General features: G+C 38.9%; 2 protein-coding genes across 2 annotated transcripts in view; both read left to right on the forward strand.

Moving 5' to 3' along the window:
* LOC136852396 (neuroparsin-A-like) overlaps positions 1-9,203 on the forward strand; it is a 27,413-nt gene extending 18,210 nt beyond the window's left edge. The window contains exons 3-4 of the mRNA XM_067126995.1: positions 6,667-6,778; positions 7,027-9,203. Of these exons, the coding sequence (XP_066983096.1) occupies positions 6,667-6,778; positions 7,027-7,152 (238 nt within the window). The 3' untranslated portion in view covers positions 7,153-9,203. The remainder of the gene's footprint in view (positions 1-6,666; positions 6,779-7,026) is intronic.
* A 3,748-nt stretch (positions 9,204-12,951) lies between these two features.
* Positions 12,952-22,236, forward strand: part of LOC136852392 (ATP-binding cassette sub-family C member 3-like) — a 57,577-nt gene continuing 48,292 nt past the window's right edge. Inside the window, exon 1 of the mRNA XM_067126986.1 lies at positions 12,952-13,377. The gene's annotated coding sequence lies outside the window, so the exon portion shown is untranslated. The remainder of the gene's footprint in view (positions 13,378-22,236) is intronic.

Raw genomic sequence — 22,236 nt, forward strand, 5'->3', positions numbered from 1 at the left:
TGAAAGTTGAAGGGGCCATTCTGGCACTGAAAATATTCTCGTGAAGAGAAAAATGAATTATGATGAATTAATTATCATCAACTCGAATTCCCTGAGATGCCTCATCTGAAGCTTTTGAAAACGTAACCACACTCGACCCTATTTTTCATTTTTCATCTAAGCTGAACTCGGGTGCAATTTCACCCCCTTTTCCCCTTCTGCGTCTAAGCTGAACCCTGTTGCAATTGACTTCGTAGACTGCCCTCTTGTAAGGTACTCAGTCGTCTGTTCCTTCCCAAATGCACTCTCGTGTCCTTAGCCAAGGACATTCAGCTGGCTATAAATAGGATACCACCACCTTCATTGCCCCTGTTACGTGGCCGTGTCATCTTGGTAATAGAGAGAGAGAGAGAGAGAGAGAGAGAGAGAGAGAGAGAGAGACCCAGACTGAGGGGGGACACTTTCTACGCAGTTCGAGTGGACGAATTCAACGACGTGTCAGTTTGCTTCTTGGGGTTGTGACTCGAGAGCGAGTGTCATAAGAGGGCCACTGGGTACTCGCATGACATGCCCACCGAAAGGTGGAGGATATAGACGTTTTGAGGACAGATTGAGATGCTTTTTAAAGGTGGGAGGGGGAGGAGGGAGAGAGAGAGTTCAGCAGCTGAAAGAGGCGGACGGTCCGGCGCTCGACTACTTGTAAAAGGAGTCCAGACTTCGCGTAGTGGGAAGAGAGAATGGGTAGATGGGAAGATGCGGGTATCCACACATCGCTCCGAATGATTATCCTATTGGCCTCCTCCTCCTCCTCCTCCTCCTCCTCCTCCTCCTCCTCCGTTTTGGTATCCCATGTCGTTGCGTGCGGTCGTCCCCTCTCTCTCTCTCTCTCTCTCTCTCTCTCTCTCTCTCTCTCTCTCTCTCTTCTTCTTCTTCTTCTTCTTCTTCTTCTTCTTCTTCTTACAGTGACTCCGGCTCTCCCTTCTTCTTATTGATCTTGGGCCTCTTGAGGGAATGTCCTACGAAGGAAAGCTCGAACTTTTCTTGCTTGAATCAAGTTCCTGTCGCTACGCTTCCCTATAGCGGGACGCTATCGGGATTTTTCTTTTTTAAGTTCACGTGCTAAGGGCACGAGCAGTTTTTATTTGTGGTTTCCAGTAATAACAAAAGCTTTTTGTGACAGATGAGTTGTTACATTCCTCTACATTTTCATTATTATTACAAACGTTATTGACAGTAACAGTGTAAGATGTGATAGGAGAAGTTACTTCATTCAGAGTGTCCCTTCTTGATAATGATTATCGAATTTTGGCGGTTCTACTGACTGTTCCTGTCTGATATAACAGCTTTTCTCTGACAAGAATCTTATGACTTCAGTTTAATCGGTATACAATTTACTTATTGTCAGACTTTGTGTCCTCTCTGTTATCAATGCGTTTGTTTTGGATGCACATCTTTAGAACCATACCATAGCTAACCTAACCTTGCTTAAAAATAGTGTTCTTAACCTACAGTCACCTCATGCAGATTACCTTTAGCTTACCTAACCTAACCTAACTTGAAAAAAAATTATCTTACCTAAACTAACTTGAAAAAAAATTGTTACCTAAACTAACTTGAAAAAAAATTATCTAACCTAATATAACTTGAAAAAAATTATCTTACCTAAACTAACTTGAAAAAAATTACTTAACCTAACCTGACTTGAAAAAAAAATAGGTTACCTAACATAACCTAACTTGAAAAAAGTTAACCTAACATAACCTAACTTAAAAAAACGTTTACCTAACTTAACCTAACTTGAAGATAAAAATTTACCTAACTAACCTAAACTAACTTGAAAAACAAAGTTTACCTAACCTAACCTAACTTGAAGCTAAAAATTTACCAAACTAACCTAACCTAACTTGAAAAAAAGTTTACCTAACTTAAAAAAAAAGTTTACCTAACCCAACATTACCAAACCTATAGTTACGTCGACCAAAATTACCCTCACTCTACCTAAACTAACCTAACTTAAAAATAACTTTACATAACACGTACTGTACCTAAACTAGCTAGCCCAGCTTATAAATAACTTTATGTAACATAACCTCACCATTCCTGGCTACGAAGTTACGCAGCACACACAGGAAGGAGATTTCGTTTAAAGATGGTTACTTTTAATAATCTTGAATTCTGATGCCCTTATCATATATAATTCGCTTTGGGTACGAGCTATTCCCATGAGAAAGAGAATAAGATATTAAAGGGTATTACTAGCTCTCTCTCTCTCTCTCTCTCTCTCTCTCTCTCTCTCTCTCTCTCTCTCTATATATATATATATATATATATATATGTGTGTGTGTGTGTGTGTGTGTGTGTGTGTGTGTGTGTGTGTGTGTTGTGTTTGTGTGTGTGTGTGTGTTATTACAGATCTCTTCTGTACCCTGACCCTTCCTCCCTGTGGCGGTACATTGTTTGCTAAGGTTCTTTGGGCATTACAGTCGAGACACTTATTATTGCCACTCTGGTCTGGGGGTGACGAAGTGTCTGTACCCTCATGAATCCTCTTTTGGGTACCCTAATTTAAGAGGGGGGGTGGGGGGCGCCCGGTCAGGATTCATTGCCATGTGAAGCGTATAAATGATAAAAGGTCCTGCGTTTGTTGGGCAGTGAGCGAATCCCCCCCTACTGCGTTCCATGTTTCTTACGTGGCTCTCATTATATATGAGAGAAATCAGCATTTATAGATAAGGGTGACTCTCATTATATGTGAGAGAAATCAGCAGTTATAGAGAAGGGTGACTCTCATTATATGTGGGAGAAATCAGCAGTTGTCGATAAGGGTGGCTGTCATTATATATGAGAGAAATCAGCAGTTATAGAGAAGGGTGGCTCTCATTATATGTGAGAAAAATCAGCAGTTGTAGACAAGGATGGCTTTCATTATATGTGAGAGAAATCAGCATTTATAGAGAATGGTGGCTCTCATTATATGTGAGAGAAATCAGCAGTTATAGTAAGGGTGGCTCTCATTATATGTGAGAGAAATCAGCAGTTGCAGATAAGGCTGGCACTCATTATATGTGAGAGAAATCAGCAGTTATAGAGAAGGGTGGCTCTCATTATATGCGAGAGAAGTCAGCAGTTGTAGAGAATGGTGGCTGTCATTATATGTGAGAGAAATCAGCAGCTATAGATAAGAGAAAATTCAAAAGTTCTCTGAATTGGTGATTTAGCCAGAAAGTTGCTGATATTTAACAACAAATGAAAGAAAGTAATGAGAAATTTAAGAAAGCGCTTTACACCAAGCAAAATGCATTACAAAGTACTTTACACTTAGTCAAAGGCATTGCAAAGTTCTGCGCAAATGGAAAGTACTTAAGTACTTGCACAATTTGTATATAGGGTAGTTCTAGGCTTCAGTGGGTGAAATTCCGACTTCCATTAAAATTATGTAAATTTACAAGCTCCTCTGTTAGATTATCAGAAGTTAGAATAGAGGATTTAGGCCCAATGCGGTGGGGCCTATGAGGTCATTCACCGCTGAAACGGAAATTGACAATAAGAAGGTTTGAAAGGTGTAACAGGGGGAAAAGCTCGCAGTTGCACTATGAAACAATTGTTAAGAGAAATTCCTTAATCAGTGCTAATCACTTAGGTGACTTCTTTTCCGTAGAATCATCGATATTCCGTATCATCACCTGAATGGGGAACACCCATTAAAAACACTTTGTTTATAAGTTTACTCCTGTGTACATTTTGTTTATTTTCAGTCCTAGGAAACAGTACGAAAAACAAATTAATTTCAGTGTAATTTGACTTCAAAGAGATGTGGAATCAGATTTGAATATCGCTGGTTATATTACTGAGAAATGTATTATACACTATAATTGAGAAAAGGAAATGTTTGAAGTGACCTCAGGTCGTATTATCTCTAATCAAAGTAAAAAGAATCACGCGGCATCCGCTCCCGAATGGAATATTGGCCTTCAGAGCAACTCAAATCAAAGGCTTTCCGACAAATCAATGACCCTACTCATTCAGCCGGTACCCGCTCCAATTCTGCTGTGAGGTCGCCTCACTTTCTGCTTAATCTGAGCTTGTGACCTCTGCTTTGTACTGCTGCCGTTTCCTTGTGCACGCTTCACGCGGCCGGTATAATAGACCACAAGGTCTCCAGACCTCGTTGGCGTTGATAACATCCGCTAGGGGGCCAGTCTTCAAAACTGGTATGAACCGGTTTGATCTGGACTGAGGCTCTTTTGTGTTCAACTGGTTGTCCTCAGACTTTTCTCGATCTGAGTAGCTACTTCTGGCTCAGTCTCCTTAAAAATTTGTAAAGTACATCAAAATCGTGTACCCAGTCATTTGCTAAAGAATTTAAACCACCACATAACTACAGTTTTATTATAAGTGGCTGTTCGAAGCTGGCACTCTTATGGAAATAGTCTGCTCCATTTCGTAGGGAATGTGGAGTCGGAAGCTTTCACCAGATAACTGCAGGATTTTAGTACAAGGAAACGTAATGTGGCTGTGGTCTGGTACAGTTTCTTTAGATATTCTTTGACTTTATATATACACACACACACACACACACACACACATATATATATATATATATATATATATATATATATATATATATATATATATATGTGTGTGTGTGTGTGTGTGTGTGTGTGTGTGTGTGTGTGTGTGTGTGTGTGTGTGTGTGTGTGTGTGTGTGTCGTATACTCGAGAGAACAGGAAGAGGAAGCATATTCTAAAAGCACGTGGTATTATACCCCTCGTTCTATCACTGCCCTGTCTGGGAATCCGGTTGTTACCAGGCACTCAAGGTCACCAAAAGCCCATATTTAAGAGATGAACGAAAACAACAACAACTCCTCCCTCGCCCCAGAGAGAGAGAGAGAGAGAGAGAGAGAGAGAGATTTATTCCCTGTTACTTACCAATCATCTCCCCTTGACTGGCGTTATTCACGCAGCTGCGGGCTGCCGCCGGCGCGCAATTACAAGGAAGATCCTCACGAAGGACGGGCGGCGGTCTCGTGGAACGCCCCTCTTTCTCTTAATAGGATTGAGGGAGGGTAGTGGACCCTCGCCCTTGCCTACGCCGGCGCCGCTGCCGCCACTGCCACTTCATCCCCCTCTAATTCCCCTCTCAGGCCCTTAGCAATTCATACGGCTGCCTTCCCTCAGGAAAGGGAAGGGGCGTTGAACTTTTGGATACGTGTCCTGGCGGACTCCGTGACGCTGTCAAGTTTTCTCTTTCAATTTTTTTTTTTTTTTTTTTTAGTAGAGTGCCAGACAGACGGAGGACTGACCATTACCATAGTTTGATCACTTCCTCCTTTTTCTTGTCCTTCTTCTTCTTCTTCTTCTTCTTCTTCTTCTTCTTCTTCTTCTTCTTCTTCTTCTTAGGACAACATGCAACGTCAAACACTTGCCGTGCACAAAGGGTGTCGTTATTTAATCATTATAAAATTGTCGGATTTCTTTCGGTTCAAGCCAGTTTTCAACAATATTTTTGACACACACACACACATACACACACACACACACACGCGCGCGCGCGCTATGATCATTCAGTACCAATATTTAAAGGCATTAGCTTGGTATTAACCACTTGTTTCTGCTTTTAAATTCTGTACAGTATATTACTTCATTTTAGTTATATTTGAGTCATTTCTGCATTGCTGTTAATTTCTGTACCTCGTTTTTCGCCCTGGTGGTAAGGCTTTACTTTGAAAAGTTAGCAAAGAATAAAATATAAAACAGTGGACTGCCTGTTTTTCATATTATGTATATGTATATGTACTGTATATGTATATGTATATGTATGTATATATATGTGTGTGTTATATAAGCATGCATGTACGTTCAAATATTTAAAAACGTATAACTAAACCACAAACTTAGGTACACATGTCCTCGTTCTCCTTGGCGTGTGTGCGTGTTTCTAGAGCATATTTAAAAAAGAGAGCAAGAGAGAGAGAGAGAGAGAGAGAAGAACAAAATTGTATTTAACGGTTAGTTGTACCCATCTGCCCGGGCACTTGTGCCTGATAGCAGGTGTTATTGCTTTCTTTATGCGTTTCCTCTTCCTTTTTAAATTGACAAGACAATTACTCAGCCGCTCTAGGCTTACTGGTCCCCGCCAGACATCCTGTTTTTCTTTTTTTTTTTTTTTTTGTGGCCAGAGAGTCTAGGACTGAATTTTTTTTATGTGTTTAAGTCAGTGTTTTGTAGACTAATTTTAATGGTTTTACTTTTATATTTTCTATGATGTTCCTCTCTAGAGAGAGAGCAAAGCTTACGTGTTCTTTTTCTTTTTTTAGTGGCTTGCTTCTCTCTCAGAATTGTTCATTTGAACATTGTTCATGGCAGTGAAATGAGTGACTGAAATTAAGCTGTCTACTCGTTTAGTTTACAAATTGTTGCCTGGCTTCAAATCTCAACGCTGATTACTGATTGATGAAATAATATACTGCACAATTTTATTTTATTTTTTCACTTTTGTGGCAGAAAAGTCCCTCAGAATGAATACCAGTTTTTTTTTTTTTTTTTTTTTTTTTTTTTGGCAAAGTACCCCTTTTGAACTTTCGACCTCTTGCGGCCACTTAATCTGCATTTTAGAATAATGGTCTAAAGTACATCGAATCTAATTATAAATATTAATAAACCATATCTTTCTTCTTTCCACAGATTGGTTTCTGCCAGTCCTCTCTGCCCTGGATCACACCAGACAGAGCAGGACCTGAGCAAGTGCAAGTATGGAACTGCAGTTGGATGGTGTGGAAATCTTGAGTGCGCAAAGGTGGGCTTATCTATTTAATTATTTGTAGTTCTTTGTGTCTCAAGTAATGTGAAAGTATTTTGAGCTCTCGTCATTGTTTTCTACAAGTGGAAAGAGAGATTTAACTGCATCAAGTTGATCATTGTAGACTGGTTTAGTCCACCTTTCAGTTGCATCACATTTACTAGCTCGTACAGCTACTTACAGGGTAAAAATTAAGTACATGGATGCCAAAACAATCACTAAAGTGAGTTCTCCTTCGAATTCAGGGCCCAGGAGAACGCTGTGGTGGCAACTGGCTCGAACACGGAAGCTGTGGAGAGGGAATGTACTGCGGCTGCGGATACTGTGCTGGATGCTACATCGTCAAATGCGCTCCCAGGTTGTTCTGCTAAGACCAAGATTCCCTCGAACAACAACGAGGCACTTCATCATCTGGTGTTGGTTGGTGCTTGAGGTGTTATGGTCTGGCTGAAATATGGAAAGCTGCTGCTGTTGTTGCAAGGATTGGTAATGCAAGCGCAGTGTTTTGACGTCCCTGTAGGTGTTGCTTCTTGTAAATTCAAGAAGAAGAGTGGTCTACCACTACAGGACGTCCTGGTTGGCAGCTAAGATGCGGTGATTTAGCCTGACTTGTCAGATGTTCATTATAGATTATCATCATCACACACTTTTCATAAACGATAATTCAGCATTCATATTCAAATTTTCATTGTAGGAAAAGAAGAGATATAGTGTTGACTATGCTCTTCGGTGAGTAAAAAAAACATTGTAATGTCACCACAGACATTGCACAGTGAAATCTTTTTTATACATTAAAAGTAAGGTCATATGGACATTTTCGAGTTGGTGTCAACAACCTCTCTCTGAAAAGCTCCAGGCATATTCCATGCCAGTTCTGACCCAGGCAAAAAGAGCCTGTCATCAAATTCAGTGATCATCTGGCCGAGAGAATAAGCAAAGAAGCCCCACCTTCCAAAATGACCCGCTAAATTCCGTTTCACACAATCGTGGAGAGTCCTCAAGCAACTTGGAAAGCATTGCTGAAGGCGAAAAGGATTTGTTGATGATCACTGTCCTCTGTGACACCTCCTGCCTTCGCACTGTAGACATCCTTTGCAGAATGCAGGGGCTGTGCGTGTGTTTGTGTGTATAGCACTGAAAACGAGTCGTTTTGGGGGGTTGCTGTTAGTGATAATATACCGGTGAGCTGCAATATTGACTTTTGTTTCTCATAGTGCTAATTGTGATAACTCTTCTTGTTTTTTTTATTTAACCTCGTATCTTTACGCAGCTAGGGTTGTAACAGACCTAGCGTAGCTCTCTGAATAGTGGAAAATACTTACCAATTTCTGAAATCGATTTCTGTGTTCTTATAGAAAAAGTTGTTGTTAAGCCCCTGGCCATGTGTATTCGAATTCGCTGTGTGAAAGTTAACTTACCCAAACCTGTGATAACCTAGACATTGTGCTTTTATTTTTTTTTTTTTTTTTTTTGGAAAAATACGTAAGAGTGCCCCCTTTCGGTTCTGTACTGTATGTGTTAGAGATGTCTCAGGAGGACACACACATCCAGCCTTCTCTCTGTGCGTGTGTCCTTCTCCTCCGTTTTCTGAGCCAGGAATTTTGCCTTCTTGCGAGAGAAGAAGGGTTAAAACTGGAGACATCTTACAAAAAAAAAAAAAGAAAAAATTTAAGGCAGTTGTATACTGAAAACCCAGACAATTTTTTTTTTTTCAAATCTTGTGAAAATGCCTGTGATAAAGTATAGATATGTATGTATTAAACCAGTGATAAAATATTTTAGATATTTTTTTTGCATACCCCCTCCCCTGGGCACGTCGAGGTCACTTGATCTTTGCGTTTTATATTAGTGTCTGTAATTCTGGAGGAGTGAAAAGAATATCTTCTCTTTTTGTGTGTACGTACACTTGTGTTGCTCACTGCTGCTTCAAAATAAATGAAACAAGGATGTCAAATTGAACTTTGTACCATTTCAAACTGCAATTATTGTAGATGACAGAGCAAAGGCTAGTTGCACCCATAAACAAGCTCTAGGTTCTGTAGTTAAGCTTTTATTAAAACGCTGGTTTTTCTGTCTATTTTTTTTTTTTTTATAAAGAGACTTAACAAAGCAAAGTTTTTTGGTAGATAAAATCGATCTCGTCCAAGCCAAAAAAAACAAAAACAAAAACAAACAAAGGCGTTTAGTGAAGTTATAGCCTACCTATTTAAAAAAAAAATAAAAAACAGGTCCCTAAGTGACTCTGTCTGAAGATGCTGTTCTCAGATCTGAATAAAACTTCATGTTAAGTCTCTTTGAACAAAGCACATTTGAATGAAAACTGTTCTTCTCGAGAAGGTTTTAAGATGTTCGTAGCGCTAAAACTGTCACTTCATACTTAATTATATTGTATCCATTATGAAATATAGAACACCTTCCTGTCGTTGTTGTGTTTGAAATCATTCCTAAGATTTTGAGTTTTAAAAACTGAGGACCTGTTTCGAATCTTTTACAGACGAATAATTTGGTATTTATTTACATTTTGAGGGCAGACGTCAGTGAAAAACATCAGTACCATGTTGAAATTCATCACATCCAGCTCAGCATTTATTTACGAATGAGAATTCCTTTGCTCAGAAGAGAAATATCATTGCAAGTTCTCGAAAGCTCTGTAAATGTTGTAAAGTATTTGGATAACAAAATTACGTCGAATTACATTTTTCATCACTCCTTTGTGATTAGATACAGGTAACTGTCAAGTATGAGAAATACTGGTCCTTGCTGACATGCTACGAAAGCAGTCGAACTAAAGCTACCTAAACACCAGGTTCTTAATTTGCTGCATCTAATTTTATTTTGGAAAATACGCGGGCATTTATGACGAAATGTCATCTAGAAACAGGTATATTGTGGAAAACCGGACTATACATAGTAACAGTCTAAAATCAAACTTACCAGAGACTTCTAGGAGAATGATAACTTTATATAAAAAAAGAATTTTTTTATATGCACAGTCAATAAAAATAAATTTTTATGGTTTCAGAACAAAATCCTGCCTGATTTGACAAAGGTAATAATTGTCAAACGATGTGTGTGCTGAAGCATAAGAAGCAGCCAACTACATACCTTACCCTTCAAAATTATTTTACAAAGAACATAATTCTTTTGAACATACGATACACACACACTGAGCAGTAACAAAGTCACTATCATTTGCATGCAATGTCAAGTTTCGTCGGAAACTTAATAGATATTACCCAGATCCGTAATACTACCAAATTTATAAACGATACGAATATTACTTTTTTCATATTGCCTATGCGGATTTTATATGCTACTAATATACTCTCTCTCTCTCTCCTCCTCAGTGACTGAAAAAGTAGACTCATCTTTCAAAATAAAGGATAATGCTTAGAGTATCTTATAAAAGAGTTACCCTCTAAATATTTACGTTTTCTTTGGTGCGAATCGTTTAGAAAACGTATCTTAAATAATTGGTATACTATAAAATTTTATTAAGCGCTTGAATAGAAAGTTGGTATTTTTTATTTTGCAATAGGATTGCTCTCATACACTAACTATGACTTTTTTCGAATTTTTTTCATATAAAAATACAATCTTCAAAAAGACTGCAGATGATAATGAACTAAAATAACTGTCACTAACTAAGAGACACCCAATGCGAAGAATACAGGAAACCTCATTCATTTAAAAAGTCTGAAAATATAGAAATTTAAACATTTATTGAGGAAATCTTAAGAGTGTTATACATAATTTACATTGATTCCATTTTTTTCAGGAAATTATTTATTCTTTGACGTTTCAGTACAGTCTGGTGTTGTGTCAAAGACGCTTCTGTTTTGTCCCTATAGTGTCGAAGGTCGTGCGCATGCGTGGTCACGGTAGGTCGTACCTTATGTCATAGCCTGGTTAAATTCGACAAATATGAATTTGCGGTTACTTCTGGCCGACCAGTAATGATCGATTTCTGATTACCAGTAATGACATCGGTTCATTCCTCCTCCATTGATCACCCACGCTAATTACCGGTCTTTTCCAAATTAGAGAACAGCATCATGAATCATCTACCCACTGCCAGTGAGTTGTGACGCATTTCCAAGCTATTCTTGCATTTCAGTGCGGGATTTCTCGACATTTTCGGAAAACGGTGACGAGTTCGTTAAATATTTAATGAACGTGCATTTCTTGAGTGATTTTATAATGCAACCTGTACGCTTTGTTGAGTCGCAAATGTGTACTTTGCGAAAGATAAGTAGCGTCCATATTTTGAATGTTACGGAACTCTCATGGGTACGTTGTAGGTTAGTTTCAGAAATTTCCAGTGCTCTGACGAATTGGGCCGGGAGTCCAGGGCCCAGGGTACTAACTATAGTTATTGGTAGCCTGGGGTATAGCTAGACCTCAAGGACCCTGCTAAGTAAGGATGCGTCAAGACAATTAGGTTACGTTAGGTTAGATTTGGTTACGTAGTGTTATGCCCGGAGCGTAACTTATTGACGGTACTCTAGTAAAGGGTACTCTGTTAATCCTGCTCTAAGCTAAGTAAGATTTATAAACTTACCAAGAGATCATTCTCAATTGGTGATGTGAAATGTTTATAGTTTTTTCTAGATTTTTAGAAAGTTGCTGAGCTAAAGACACAGGTATAGCCTTTAAACCCTTGGCCAACAGGTGCCCGATTTTATTTCAAAATTATTTCAGCAGTGCCATTTACTTTGTAATTGCATACAGGTTGTATCAAGTGGAAATACTGGTTACTATTACTATTGTTTCCTTTCGGGCCATATTATTTCTTGAAGGATATACTGTGCAGTCATACTGTCAAAAATATAGTAAGGTGCTTGAGATACTGTGATATTTCTTCCACATCGTATTAATTAATCCTTTGCCAGTTAATCTCATCTTTTATCTGTTATTTTATCTTAACGTAAAGACGTGGAAAAATGAATTGAGAGAATGTTTTCCACGAATGACCTCATAGGTCACAGTGCTTAGTCTTTGGCCTAAATTCTATATTCAGTTCAATACATCGTAATATTAATGGTTGTACATGCTTTCAGTGAATGGAAAAGTTGCTAATTTTTCTATCTTTTTTTGTTTTTGTTTTGTTACATAGCTAGTTATTACTTCTTTTAATAGGCTATAAAGTCCAACGGAGAATGTCTTTCGAGTGCTTTATCTTCCACAAATCTCACGCCTCCTTTCTTGTCCAAGTGGGTCATTTTTCTTTGTGGTATCATTTGTAACTCTATCGTGCCACGTGACTTCTAATATTCACGCTAAAGCTTTTTTTTCCAAATCGAAAAAATCTTTGAGACAGTTTCATTGTCAAACCGTGATTCACGTCCGTATAGCAATACAGATCGCGTGAGACATGTACAATCTCATTTTTCGAGTGTAATTTCAGTTTATTTTATTCCCAAATCTTACTCAATCTGCCCATTGTTTGGTTTGGATTTTTTCAGTCTGTCACTAAATTCCAACAAGAGAACCTGTAGTGGATATCATTGTTCCTAAAGATGTAAAAGATTCAAAATCTTTAATCTCTTTTCCTTTTAGGTTAATTCATCCCTTTCTTCATACCCTGTCTTCATTATTTCTGTTATCCAAGATTTATTTTAAGTTCAGTCTCTCTAGATGTGTGACTCATTCTTCTAAACAAATTTGTAAATCTTGTGGTGTCTTGCTGATTAAAATAGCATCATGTGCATATTCTAAGTCAATTCTATCAATTACATCAATCTGAAGCCTCTCTTCCATCTCCGAGCGCCATTTTCATCATAAAATCTTCGAGAAGGTCAAACTCGCGCATCATTCTGGACCAAAATTGACCCAAGGTCCCACCTAGACCCCTGCCACCAAAATTGCGACCAGCCACTGACGTCAAAGCGAGATATTCGTTAACCGGTAAGAAAGGGCCAAAGAGCCGAGCCGGTTTTGCAAGGCAAGGTACCCCATTGTGCCTCTTGTTTGTGTTTCAGCGGGAATCTTGCTTCGTCATCGTGACCCGGCCAAAACAAGCGAAAGGCATAATGCAATGTCATTGAATCGTCCGTCAGGCGATTTATCGTTTTCTTCGCGAACGCTGCTAGATCCCGTTTTCTTTCTCCTGGCGAGTTAGAGAACTTTTATACAGAGGTTTTCGTACGTCGCGGCCGGCGGCTATGTTTATGCGTACGGCCGTTGGTTAATCGACGACTCGTCTCCCACTCCGCCTCCTCCTCCTCCTCCCCTCCTACTCCAACAACCGCGTAAACCTGTAAGAAAGAGCCCCTTCGCCTGGCCTCTGCCATAGGAAAACGCTTGTGTGTGTGTTTTCCGAGCAGGCAGTGAGGAGAAGAAGACGGCTTTAACGCAGTCGATATCTGCAGGAGTTAGGCGAGGGAGGTTTCCTCGGCTTCTCGTTCAGTCGGTTCGGATGTTTAACGAAGAACGGCTGCCTGTTTCTAACTCCGTTGCTAGTGTGACTGGACGTGGTGATCAGTCAAGAATACTCATCCCGACACTTGATTATATAAACAGCTCGCGTTGTGTCAAACAAGTGCATTGCCGAAGGAACGGTTGTGGTGTGCAGTTACAGAGGGAATTTCGTGAAGGTAAGTTGACAATGGGAAAGCATGGTGCGTGTAAACAATGAGATCCTATGAGTATAGTAATAGCTGTTGATGTGATGAGGTTTTGATATAATGTAACCTTGAATCTTACATTAACAACATATCAACTTTGTTTTCTTGCGATTGGATGGCACAGCATCTCCATATCACAAATTGTTTTTTTAAGTTCTGATACTTACCCTAACAATCTAGTAGTTTGCTTGTATGGCTTTTAGTAACTGAATGCCGGGAGAGTTTACATTAGTGGGCGGGGCCTGGGCGTGGGCTGGGTGCTTGCAACACCCCTCCCAACCCCATTGACAATATTGAAGCAATCAAATTGTGAATGCTTAAAAAGCAAATCCATGAATGTAATGTATTACATTTCACTGTAACAGAGCATGTTATTTAATTAAAAACCAGCATTCTTATGAAAGTCAATAATTTATTTTTTTTTAGATCAAACGTTGGCCTATGTACCAATATGGAAAGTCTTACAATCTTTTAATATGACCTAAATTTGCTGTTTCATCGACCACAGAAAGATTATTGGACTATGTTTAGGTACGCAGTTAAAACGGCATTTGCAAATCGCTTCTATTTTCTAAGCACTTTGACATAATAATTTGCAACTGCAATGCCGAACCTGAAAAAGCAAGGAACCATATCTCATGGAAACGTTCCCTTAAAATCCAGACTGTATACGATCATATAATTTATAACATGATTGCCTCGCCGAGCTACAGTAAGCGTCACGCCTTTTGGGTAAACAATTCTTATCTTTCGGAGGGAAAGGGCGGCCGCGTTGCCCACGCTGTCTTCACTACAGTGGCTAAAGCCCCCTGAGTGTTCTTTTAGTATCTAGTCAAGTATATATACTCTTAATATATTTTTGTGAATAGTAATCACCATCGTACTCAAACAGTTTATTAAGGTACGGCAAATATAGCTTCTTTAGACCCGAAATGAATATTGTAATCAGACGTGCAAGTGAAGCACATAGGCTATTTGAACGTTGAACAAATTGTAGGTCAGGCGAGAGGGCATTTGTTCACTGCTCGCCAAGACTATGCAACAAAATACCGCCTGAAGTGAAGAGCACACAAGAAGAATACAAATTTAAAAAAGAATTAAAGACTCAACTATTCTGCAGGAGCTACGATAATGGCGAGAAAACGCTGAAAGACAGTTGTAAGATATAAGAAGCACCTTATTTGGAAAACGTACCAGGGCCCGCCAGAGAGGGAGTTATCCCTGTGGAGGGCTGTAGATAAAAACAAACAGTGAAACAAAGTGATATAAATATGCATTTTGTATGTTCATGTCTGTGCACAGTAGACAAAACAACAAAGTGTGGTAATCAATGGCAAAGTGAACAGAAATTAATAAAGAAATAACGGTTATTCTGAAGATTCAAGAAGTGAATCGAGTACTTGAGGAATTAGTTCTTTAGGATATAGCGAGAGAAAGGCGAAGCAAATTAGTCTTAGAGATATTATCCGAATAACACGCGTTCCTGAGTAATGGAGGATGAGAAAAAAAAAAAACCCATATTTGAATGATGCATCGGTGGAAGGAGCAATTTAATTTTTGATAATGATTGCATGACTTGAGACTGTAAGATGGATAATTAAAAGGCGCCAGTAATTATTGTAAAGTGTACGGAAGGCGCCTGCTTTATGGTAAAGTTCCAAAACAAGTGATTAGGGGGAAACTAATTAATTTGTTATTACAGCACTTTGTATACCGGTTAAGGTGTATGGTAAGGTTCGATCGATAAAGTAGGAACTGATAGGAGAAGAGGAGAGTGGTGTCAGATAAGGAGGAAGCTATTATGAGAAAGTCTTTGTATTAGACGTTTGAGTAAATGGAAATAGCATTGTATGGTGTACATAGGCCTAGATAAGAACTCGCGACGGACATAACAAAGAAGCAGTATGGAGGATATTTAGGATGTATGATGATGATGATGATGATGAGTAATTTTTCGAGAGTTTTAAAGGCTTTTATAGTGAAAGCAAAGTAATTTTAAATATATATACCAAATAGATTAAAGTTTACACTTTTTTACCACTTTAATTTTGTTTGAAAAGACTTAAATCGTTTTACCTCGCTCAGTATATGATATGGGAAATAAATTAGTCTGATTTTTACAAAGAGAGCGATAAAGATTTACAAATATTCGAGGTGCTTCTAATTGGAAATTATCGATCTGTTAACTGGCTTTAGGCATAATTACCAGTCAAGTATGTACTTTATTATTTTTACTCTTTTTATTCGCAACTAAACTTTGAAAAATCAAAAGTCTCTATAGTAATGTAAGGTTACTGTATATTACTGTATATCGATCCTGGCCCCTTTCTTACCGTATCAAGGACTAGTAATCCTATTATCCTGATAATAAATATTAAAAGATTATATGTAGGGTTGATTTAAGTTAGAAGTGCACTTAAGTGGGTACAATTTTCTGGTTGAGACCGTAAAGGCTTTGTCATACCTTTATGTGAAGCTCTCTCTCTCTCTCTCTCTCTCTCTCTCTCTCTCTGTGTGTGTGTGTGTGTGTGTGTGTGTGTGTGTGTGTGTGTGTGCGTGTGCAGTTTTGATACTGTTTCGTCAGTCGTCAGTGTTGAAAACCGTTTCGGGAACATAGAGAACCCTTGTCCTATAAAGAGGTATTTGTCTTTCGTCTTTGCTTACGTAGTTCTTAATTTTAGTGACTCTTAATAAGAGATTTTTAAGTTCGATTTGCAGCCGCCATCTTTTATTTGGCGTGCACCAACTTTATTTTATTCCTTCTGATCTGATAGTCAATATTGTTTATTTAAATATTCAGGTCAACACAGTAAGAAAATTTTAGGCCTGTTTGTCTGTCACCTTCATTTACTGAAATGAATCTCTGATAATTTGAAGTTTCACTGGAGAAATTGAGGTATAGGCCTACTTGAAAAACGTCTTCATTCACCAGATTGATTTTCATTAAATTATTTAAGTGAATTTCCTTACCATCCTTCCCTCTGGTTTCTTGTAACCTAACTGTTCAAATTCTTGAACTTTGCAAAGAGCAAAACCTTCGGAGCCAGTCCTACGAAAGTTGAAAAGTTACCAGTTGTTCCGGATAATGGAGTTTATATATTGATAAACGTGCTTTCGCAAACTCAAGTTCTTAGGTTGTGTCTGTTTGTTCTCCCTGGTGGACTCTCGTTTGTGGGGTTTGTTTGTGCTGGAAGCTTGTAAAACATTCTTTGTGTTCTGTGTATGTTTAATTATTGATTGGTGGTTAGGGTTGCTTAGCATTTTGCCATTTAAAATGTTTATTTTTTTTTCTACCAGTACTGCTAATTGTTGCTGCGGATTCACTAAAGATGCAACATGGTACCACATTTTATGGTCTTAACTAAAGTGGCAACCATATAACCAATTTTATCAAAACTAGGACTATGAAATACACTCGGCAATATGGCCTTGAAAGGACTTAGACTAAAGAACCCATTCTTAAGAATGCCAATAGGCGCATGTGTCTTCTTTTATTTTGTATTTATTTATTTTTTAATGAATTTATTATTTTTTGTTCTATTCTGAAACGATTTCGTCCTTTGTATCTATAAACCGATCTTGCAATTGACCTCTGTGTACTTTTATCACGTAAGTTCAAGACCTCTGTGCACATTGCGAATGCTAATCTCGCATAGCTTTGTGTCCGTGTGTCTGTGTGTGTGTCTGTCTGTGCATGTATTTATGCATGACGTTGCCTTTGTGCATGTGTCCGTTTGTTCGTGCTTGTTCGTGCTTTCCTTTGTTCTTGGAGGATAAACTCGAATAACAGCTTGTCATGGTGACCAACAAGTGCCTGCACCAGTTACAGTGGTCGATGGTGCATTGTGGAAGCCTTTAGGCCGAGGATGATACAGGTGTTGGAAAAAGCCCCGTGTAGTTTCTCTCTCTCTCTCTCTCTCTCTCTCTCTCTCTCTCTCTCTCTCCGTAATGTGATGTTACATAGAATTTAGAAAAGAATATGTATAGAGTTAAAATGTAGACATTCTCTCTCTCTCTCTCTCTCTCTCTCTCTCTCTCTCTCTCTCTCTCTCTCTCTCTCTCTCTCTCTCTCTCCCTACTTTGTAATGTGATGCTACTTAGTATTTAATAAAGAATTTGGGCAGAGTTAAAATGGTGAAATTCTCTCTCTCTCTCTCTCTCTCTCTCTCTCTCTCTCTCTCTCTCTCTCTCTCTCTCTCTCTCTCTATATATATATATATATATATATATATATATATATATATATATATATATATATATATATATATCTATATATATATATATGGTATATAATGTCAACCAGAGTGTTTGAAAAACAGATATGGTTCCTGAATATTAACAAAATATATGTGTGGTTAACTAAATTACGCAGTCCATTAAGGTAACGTTCCTAGTGTAGGCTAATTGAATTAATTGCGTTCATTTAGCTTAAAATGTGACGGTAATTGAAGTATCCTTCAAGTTTATGTGACGTTGATACAAGGGCCCTTCACATTTGCATAAGTATGCAGACTGCACAAAACTGTTCATTGTTGTGACATTTATGAGTGATGTGTTTTGGGCAAATGAACTGATAAGAATTTCTGTTCGTGGAGATTGTATTACTCCCGTCTTACATGCAGCATATATACATACATATATATATATATATATATATATATATATATATATATATATATATATATATATATATATATATGTATATACATGTATGTATGTATGTATGTATTATGCATATAATGTATATATATGAACTGTGATAAGTAATAAAATCAAAGTGTAACAAAGACCAAACAGTATACAGTGTCAAGTTAAAATTCTGGCTGTTCCTCCAACATCGGTAATTTCATAGTTTCTCGTTATCACTTCTTAGTTCAACTGTGGTTTTTTTTTTTTCACCAAGTTCCACCTTTAGATCCAGTACTTCATCTCCTTTATTTTCTGGATCTCTTTACTTTGCTGTCCAGCCACTCCAACTCCTTGTTTCACTGTCTCAAGCCTTAAGCACTGAATGGCCGAAAGTGCAACAGTCCTTGACTTGGCAGCCTAGATTTAATAAATCAAATTTCCCTGTGGGGGTAATACCGTCAGTGCACCTCACGCGGTGTACTGTAGGCATTACATAAGGTTCTCTGCAGCGTGCCTTCGGCCCCTAGCTGCATCCCCTTTCGTTCCATTTACTGTACCTCCTTTCATGTTCTCTTTCTTCCATCTTACTTTCCACCCTCACCTAACAGTCGATTCATAGTGCAACTGCTTTGAGGTTTTCCTCCTGTTACACCTTTCAGACCTTTTACTGTCAATTTCCGTTTCAGCGCTGAATGACCTCGTAGTCCCCAGTGCTTGGGCTTTGGCCTAAAATCTATATTCAATTCAATTCATAAATCAAATTAAACCAGACATGGCGACGCATCTTAGGCTTTGAAATGCTAAGAAAGCCAAATGTAACCAGTCCTAACTGGGAGAATGACCTTAACTCGACATTACCCTTGATGGGATCGAATTGGAATTATCGGAAATTGTCTTGGACTGAGATCGAACGTCAAACGCGGAAATGGATCATCTCCGGTCAGGAAATGCTCAGGTGTAATCGGTTATTGTGCTTTAACTAATGCAAGTAATTACGGCCTGCTCCTGGAGTACATAATTACAGGGCGTAGAGTAATTTCTGCTAATGTATTTCGGATGCATGGTCCAACGGACGGGCGTCGTCACCAATTTCCTTCCCTTTTTTCAGTTTGTTTTTGTTTACGTAATTATCGTCTTATTTTCTTGTAATTTAGGTCATTTCTGGTCTAAAACCCATAATCCCAGTGACGGGTGATTGGCGTGATTGGCCCAAATCGTCCCATTTTTTAAAAAATGGAAATTACATTACAGTAGCCTGTAATTCGGTACGTGAGTGAGCAACTTCATACAAATTTATGTTAAAGATTTTGGAACATTACAGCTATGAATAGCTACGCTTTCTGGTGACATCACCATAGAGCGAAAGGTGGAAGGGGGCCTCTTTGAAGTTTTATCACCTTTGGCGAAAGCTTCACCTGTCGTTGAGGTCAGGTAATTAGTTAGTTCACTATCGGCAGGTGAGCGAGAGCGTAGGGGACCCACCCTCTCTCACTTCTTCGTTCGGCATCAGGGACAAAAGTGTGGTTGGTTTGAGGTGAAATTACGAAATAAGGCTTCAGATTTGGGTACCCGGGAAAAATGCAAACCTAGCTTCTCGTATGCAATAATAAAAATAATAGTACGGAAGCACAGTTTTAGATCATTTAACAAGAACTTTTGATAATCAAACACTTACAGAATATATATATATTTTCCTAGTTTTTTGTACCAGAACGGCCTGCCAGTGATGCTGTTATTTTCCTTCTGTGGCAGTTGATGCTAGTCTCAGGAGGAGAGACTTATCTGCCCGTAAATGTTCATCTTCCTCCTCCAGTGGGTCCACAACCCATCGGAATGATGTCCTTTATGCCTTGGGGTATTTTATGCCACTACTTAAACCGGTGGCACCTTTTGGCACTTTAAAGGCAGTATTATCTGCCCCTAAATGTGCATCTTCTTCCTCCAGTGGGTCCACAACCCACCAGTATGTCCTCCTCTATGTCTTTGAGTATTTTATGCCAGTACCTAAACCAGTGGCACCTCTTGGCACTTTGTAGGCAGCATTATCTGGCCCTAAATGTGCATCTTCTTCCTCCAGTGGATCCACAACCCACCAGTATGTCCTTCTCTATGTCTTGGAATATTTTATGCCAGTAGCTAAACCAGTGGCACCTCTTGGCACTTTAGAGGCAGTAGTGTCCAGGTAGAACAATTTTTCATACCATTGGCACATCCTCTACAGTGTTCGGGTTGTACTGCCTGTTCTGGTCCTCCGTAGACTGAGCAACCTGACTTGTGGGTACCATTGGCCTCTGGAGAGAGAGGTAGGCTCATCTGTCATTTCCCTGAGTGGAAGTAGGATTAGAATCTCAAGCCATTGGCACTAAAGGGCAGGAGTGTCCAGGTAGAACCATATGTTATACCATTGTTGCAGCAGTCACCTTTGATTGACCTTAAGCATCTAGTGCTGATGAAGTTCTTTGCATAGGTGGGCATCCATTATTTAGCAGCTAAGAATGTTATACATACATATATACAAACAGTGGGCCTAGCGACACACTGGCCACGTGTCATAGACATTGGGACCTGTCCCCCACTGGCTGTCGGCCTAAGAAACAGGAGATCAGCGCCTGCCCTATGAGCCTACATGCAGAGGCCCAGGAGGGCTTTAACTTTAAATATATATATACACACATAATATATATATGAAAGAGAGAGATTACGACAATCAGTGCTTTATGCTCTTGTGGAACTGTACTGCCAACTCTTCACCAAATAGACATTAACACAAGCCAGTAAAGATTTCACATGCTCGACCCCATCGGCAGTTTTGATCTCAAGATTCCTAATCTAATTTATAAAGAAGGACAGTAGTCGTCTTATTTCTTGAGCCCATTTCCCGCATTCTTCTCGTAAACTCGTGACGGTATGCGAAGGCAACGGAGCTATACAATGACGTATTTGTTCTCTAATTGGCGAGTGGACGTCGAGTGAAACCGTTTCAGTGTCGAAATGTTTGTCTTCGCACAAGTTTCTGCAGGCCAGTTTCTTCTTCTTCTTCTTCTTCCTCTTCTTCTTCTTCTTCTTCTTCTTCTTCTTCTTCTTCTTCTTCTTCTTCTTCTTCGTTATTACCATCATTATTATTTGTTATTTGTTAAATAAACGATCAGGATGAAAGCGCCTAGGACTAGCCTAGTCTCGTGAGGTAGAAGATCCGAGTGCTGTCTGTGATGCAGGCGAAGAGAAAGCTCTCTTAGATGGGATAACCTATGCGCACTCCATGAGCAGCATTTCTCACTGGAGCAGTATGTTTATTAATATTGTTATTCATGTCCCACGTGGTCTAGCGGTTGTCAGCCTTACCTTATCAGCAAGGGACCCTGAGATCGATCCCGCTGGGAGAGAAACCACGTGGTTCCATTTCCTGAAAAATCTGTTGTGCCCCTGTTGACCCAAGCTGCTAGTTAAGATACCCAGCAGTTAATCGACTCTGCGAATTATAGCCGGGAAAATTAACAGCTTAAGGAATCACCACATATAATTCAAAATTGCATTATTATTATTATTATTATTATTATTATTATTATTATTATTATTATTATTATTATTATTATTATTGCAACAGTGGTCAATACAATTCGTATAAGACTTGCAACATCTTTGCTGCAATGGATCGTTTTAATTTCTCCTAACTGTTATTAAATGAAATATTGAAATTACTTAAAAGAATCTGGCAGTAAGGAAGAAAGAGAGGTATACGAATCAAGAAGAATGGACGGAAAATTAAGAGAATTTACCCAAAGATAGAATGAAAGTAATCAAGAATGAGAATAAGATAGAAAATAAGAAGTCCTACGAATGGAAAGGAAGACACCCCAGTGAATACACCAACCCAAGGATAGCTAGCTTGGGACATAGATGATATAGAAAGAGACAAGCCTAATTTACTTTCATATAGCTACATAAAGAATAATCACTTTTTTCAGTTTGCTGTCCCAGTGATTCAAAAATGATCAAGATTCAACTAAGACAATCCTTAGGAAGGTATGAATCAAATGCTTCTACTATGGGCAGTAAAAGAGTTGGGCATTCGTGCTTTCCTCCGGGTTGTAGGTCGAAGTTCACTCAGGGCACTGGTTCTGACTGAGTAAATTTCGTGAGCTGAGTCACCAATGGCCTCTTGAATATTAAGCTTTGCTTGGGTGGGGGAAAATTCCTAGG

The sequence above is a fragment of the Macrobrachium rosenbergii genome, chromosome 25 (assembly GCF_040412425.1).
Source record: "Macrobrachium rosenbergii isolate ZJJX-2024 chromosome 25, ASM4041242v1, whole genome shotgun sequence".
NCBI lineage: Eukaryota > Metazoa > Arthropoda > Malacostraca > Decapoda > Palaemonidae > Macrobrachium > Macrobrachium rosenbergii.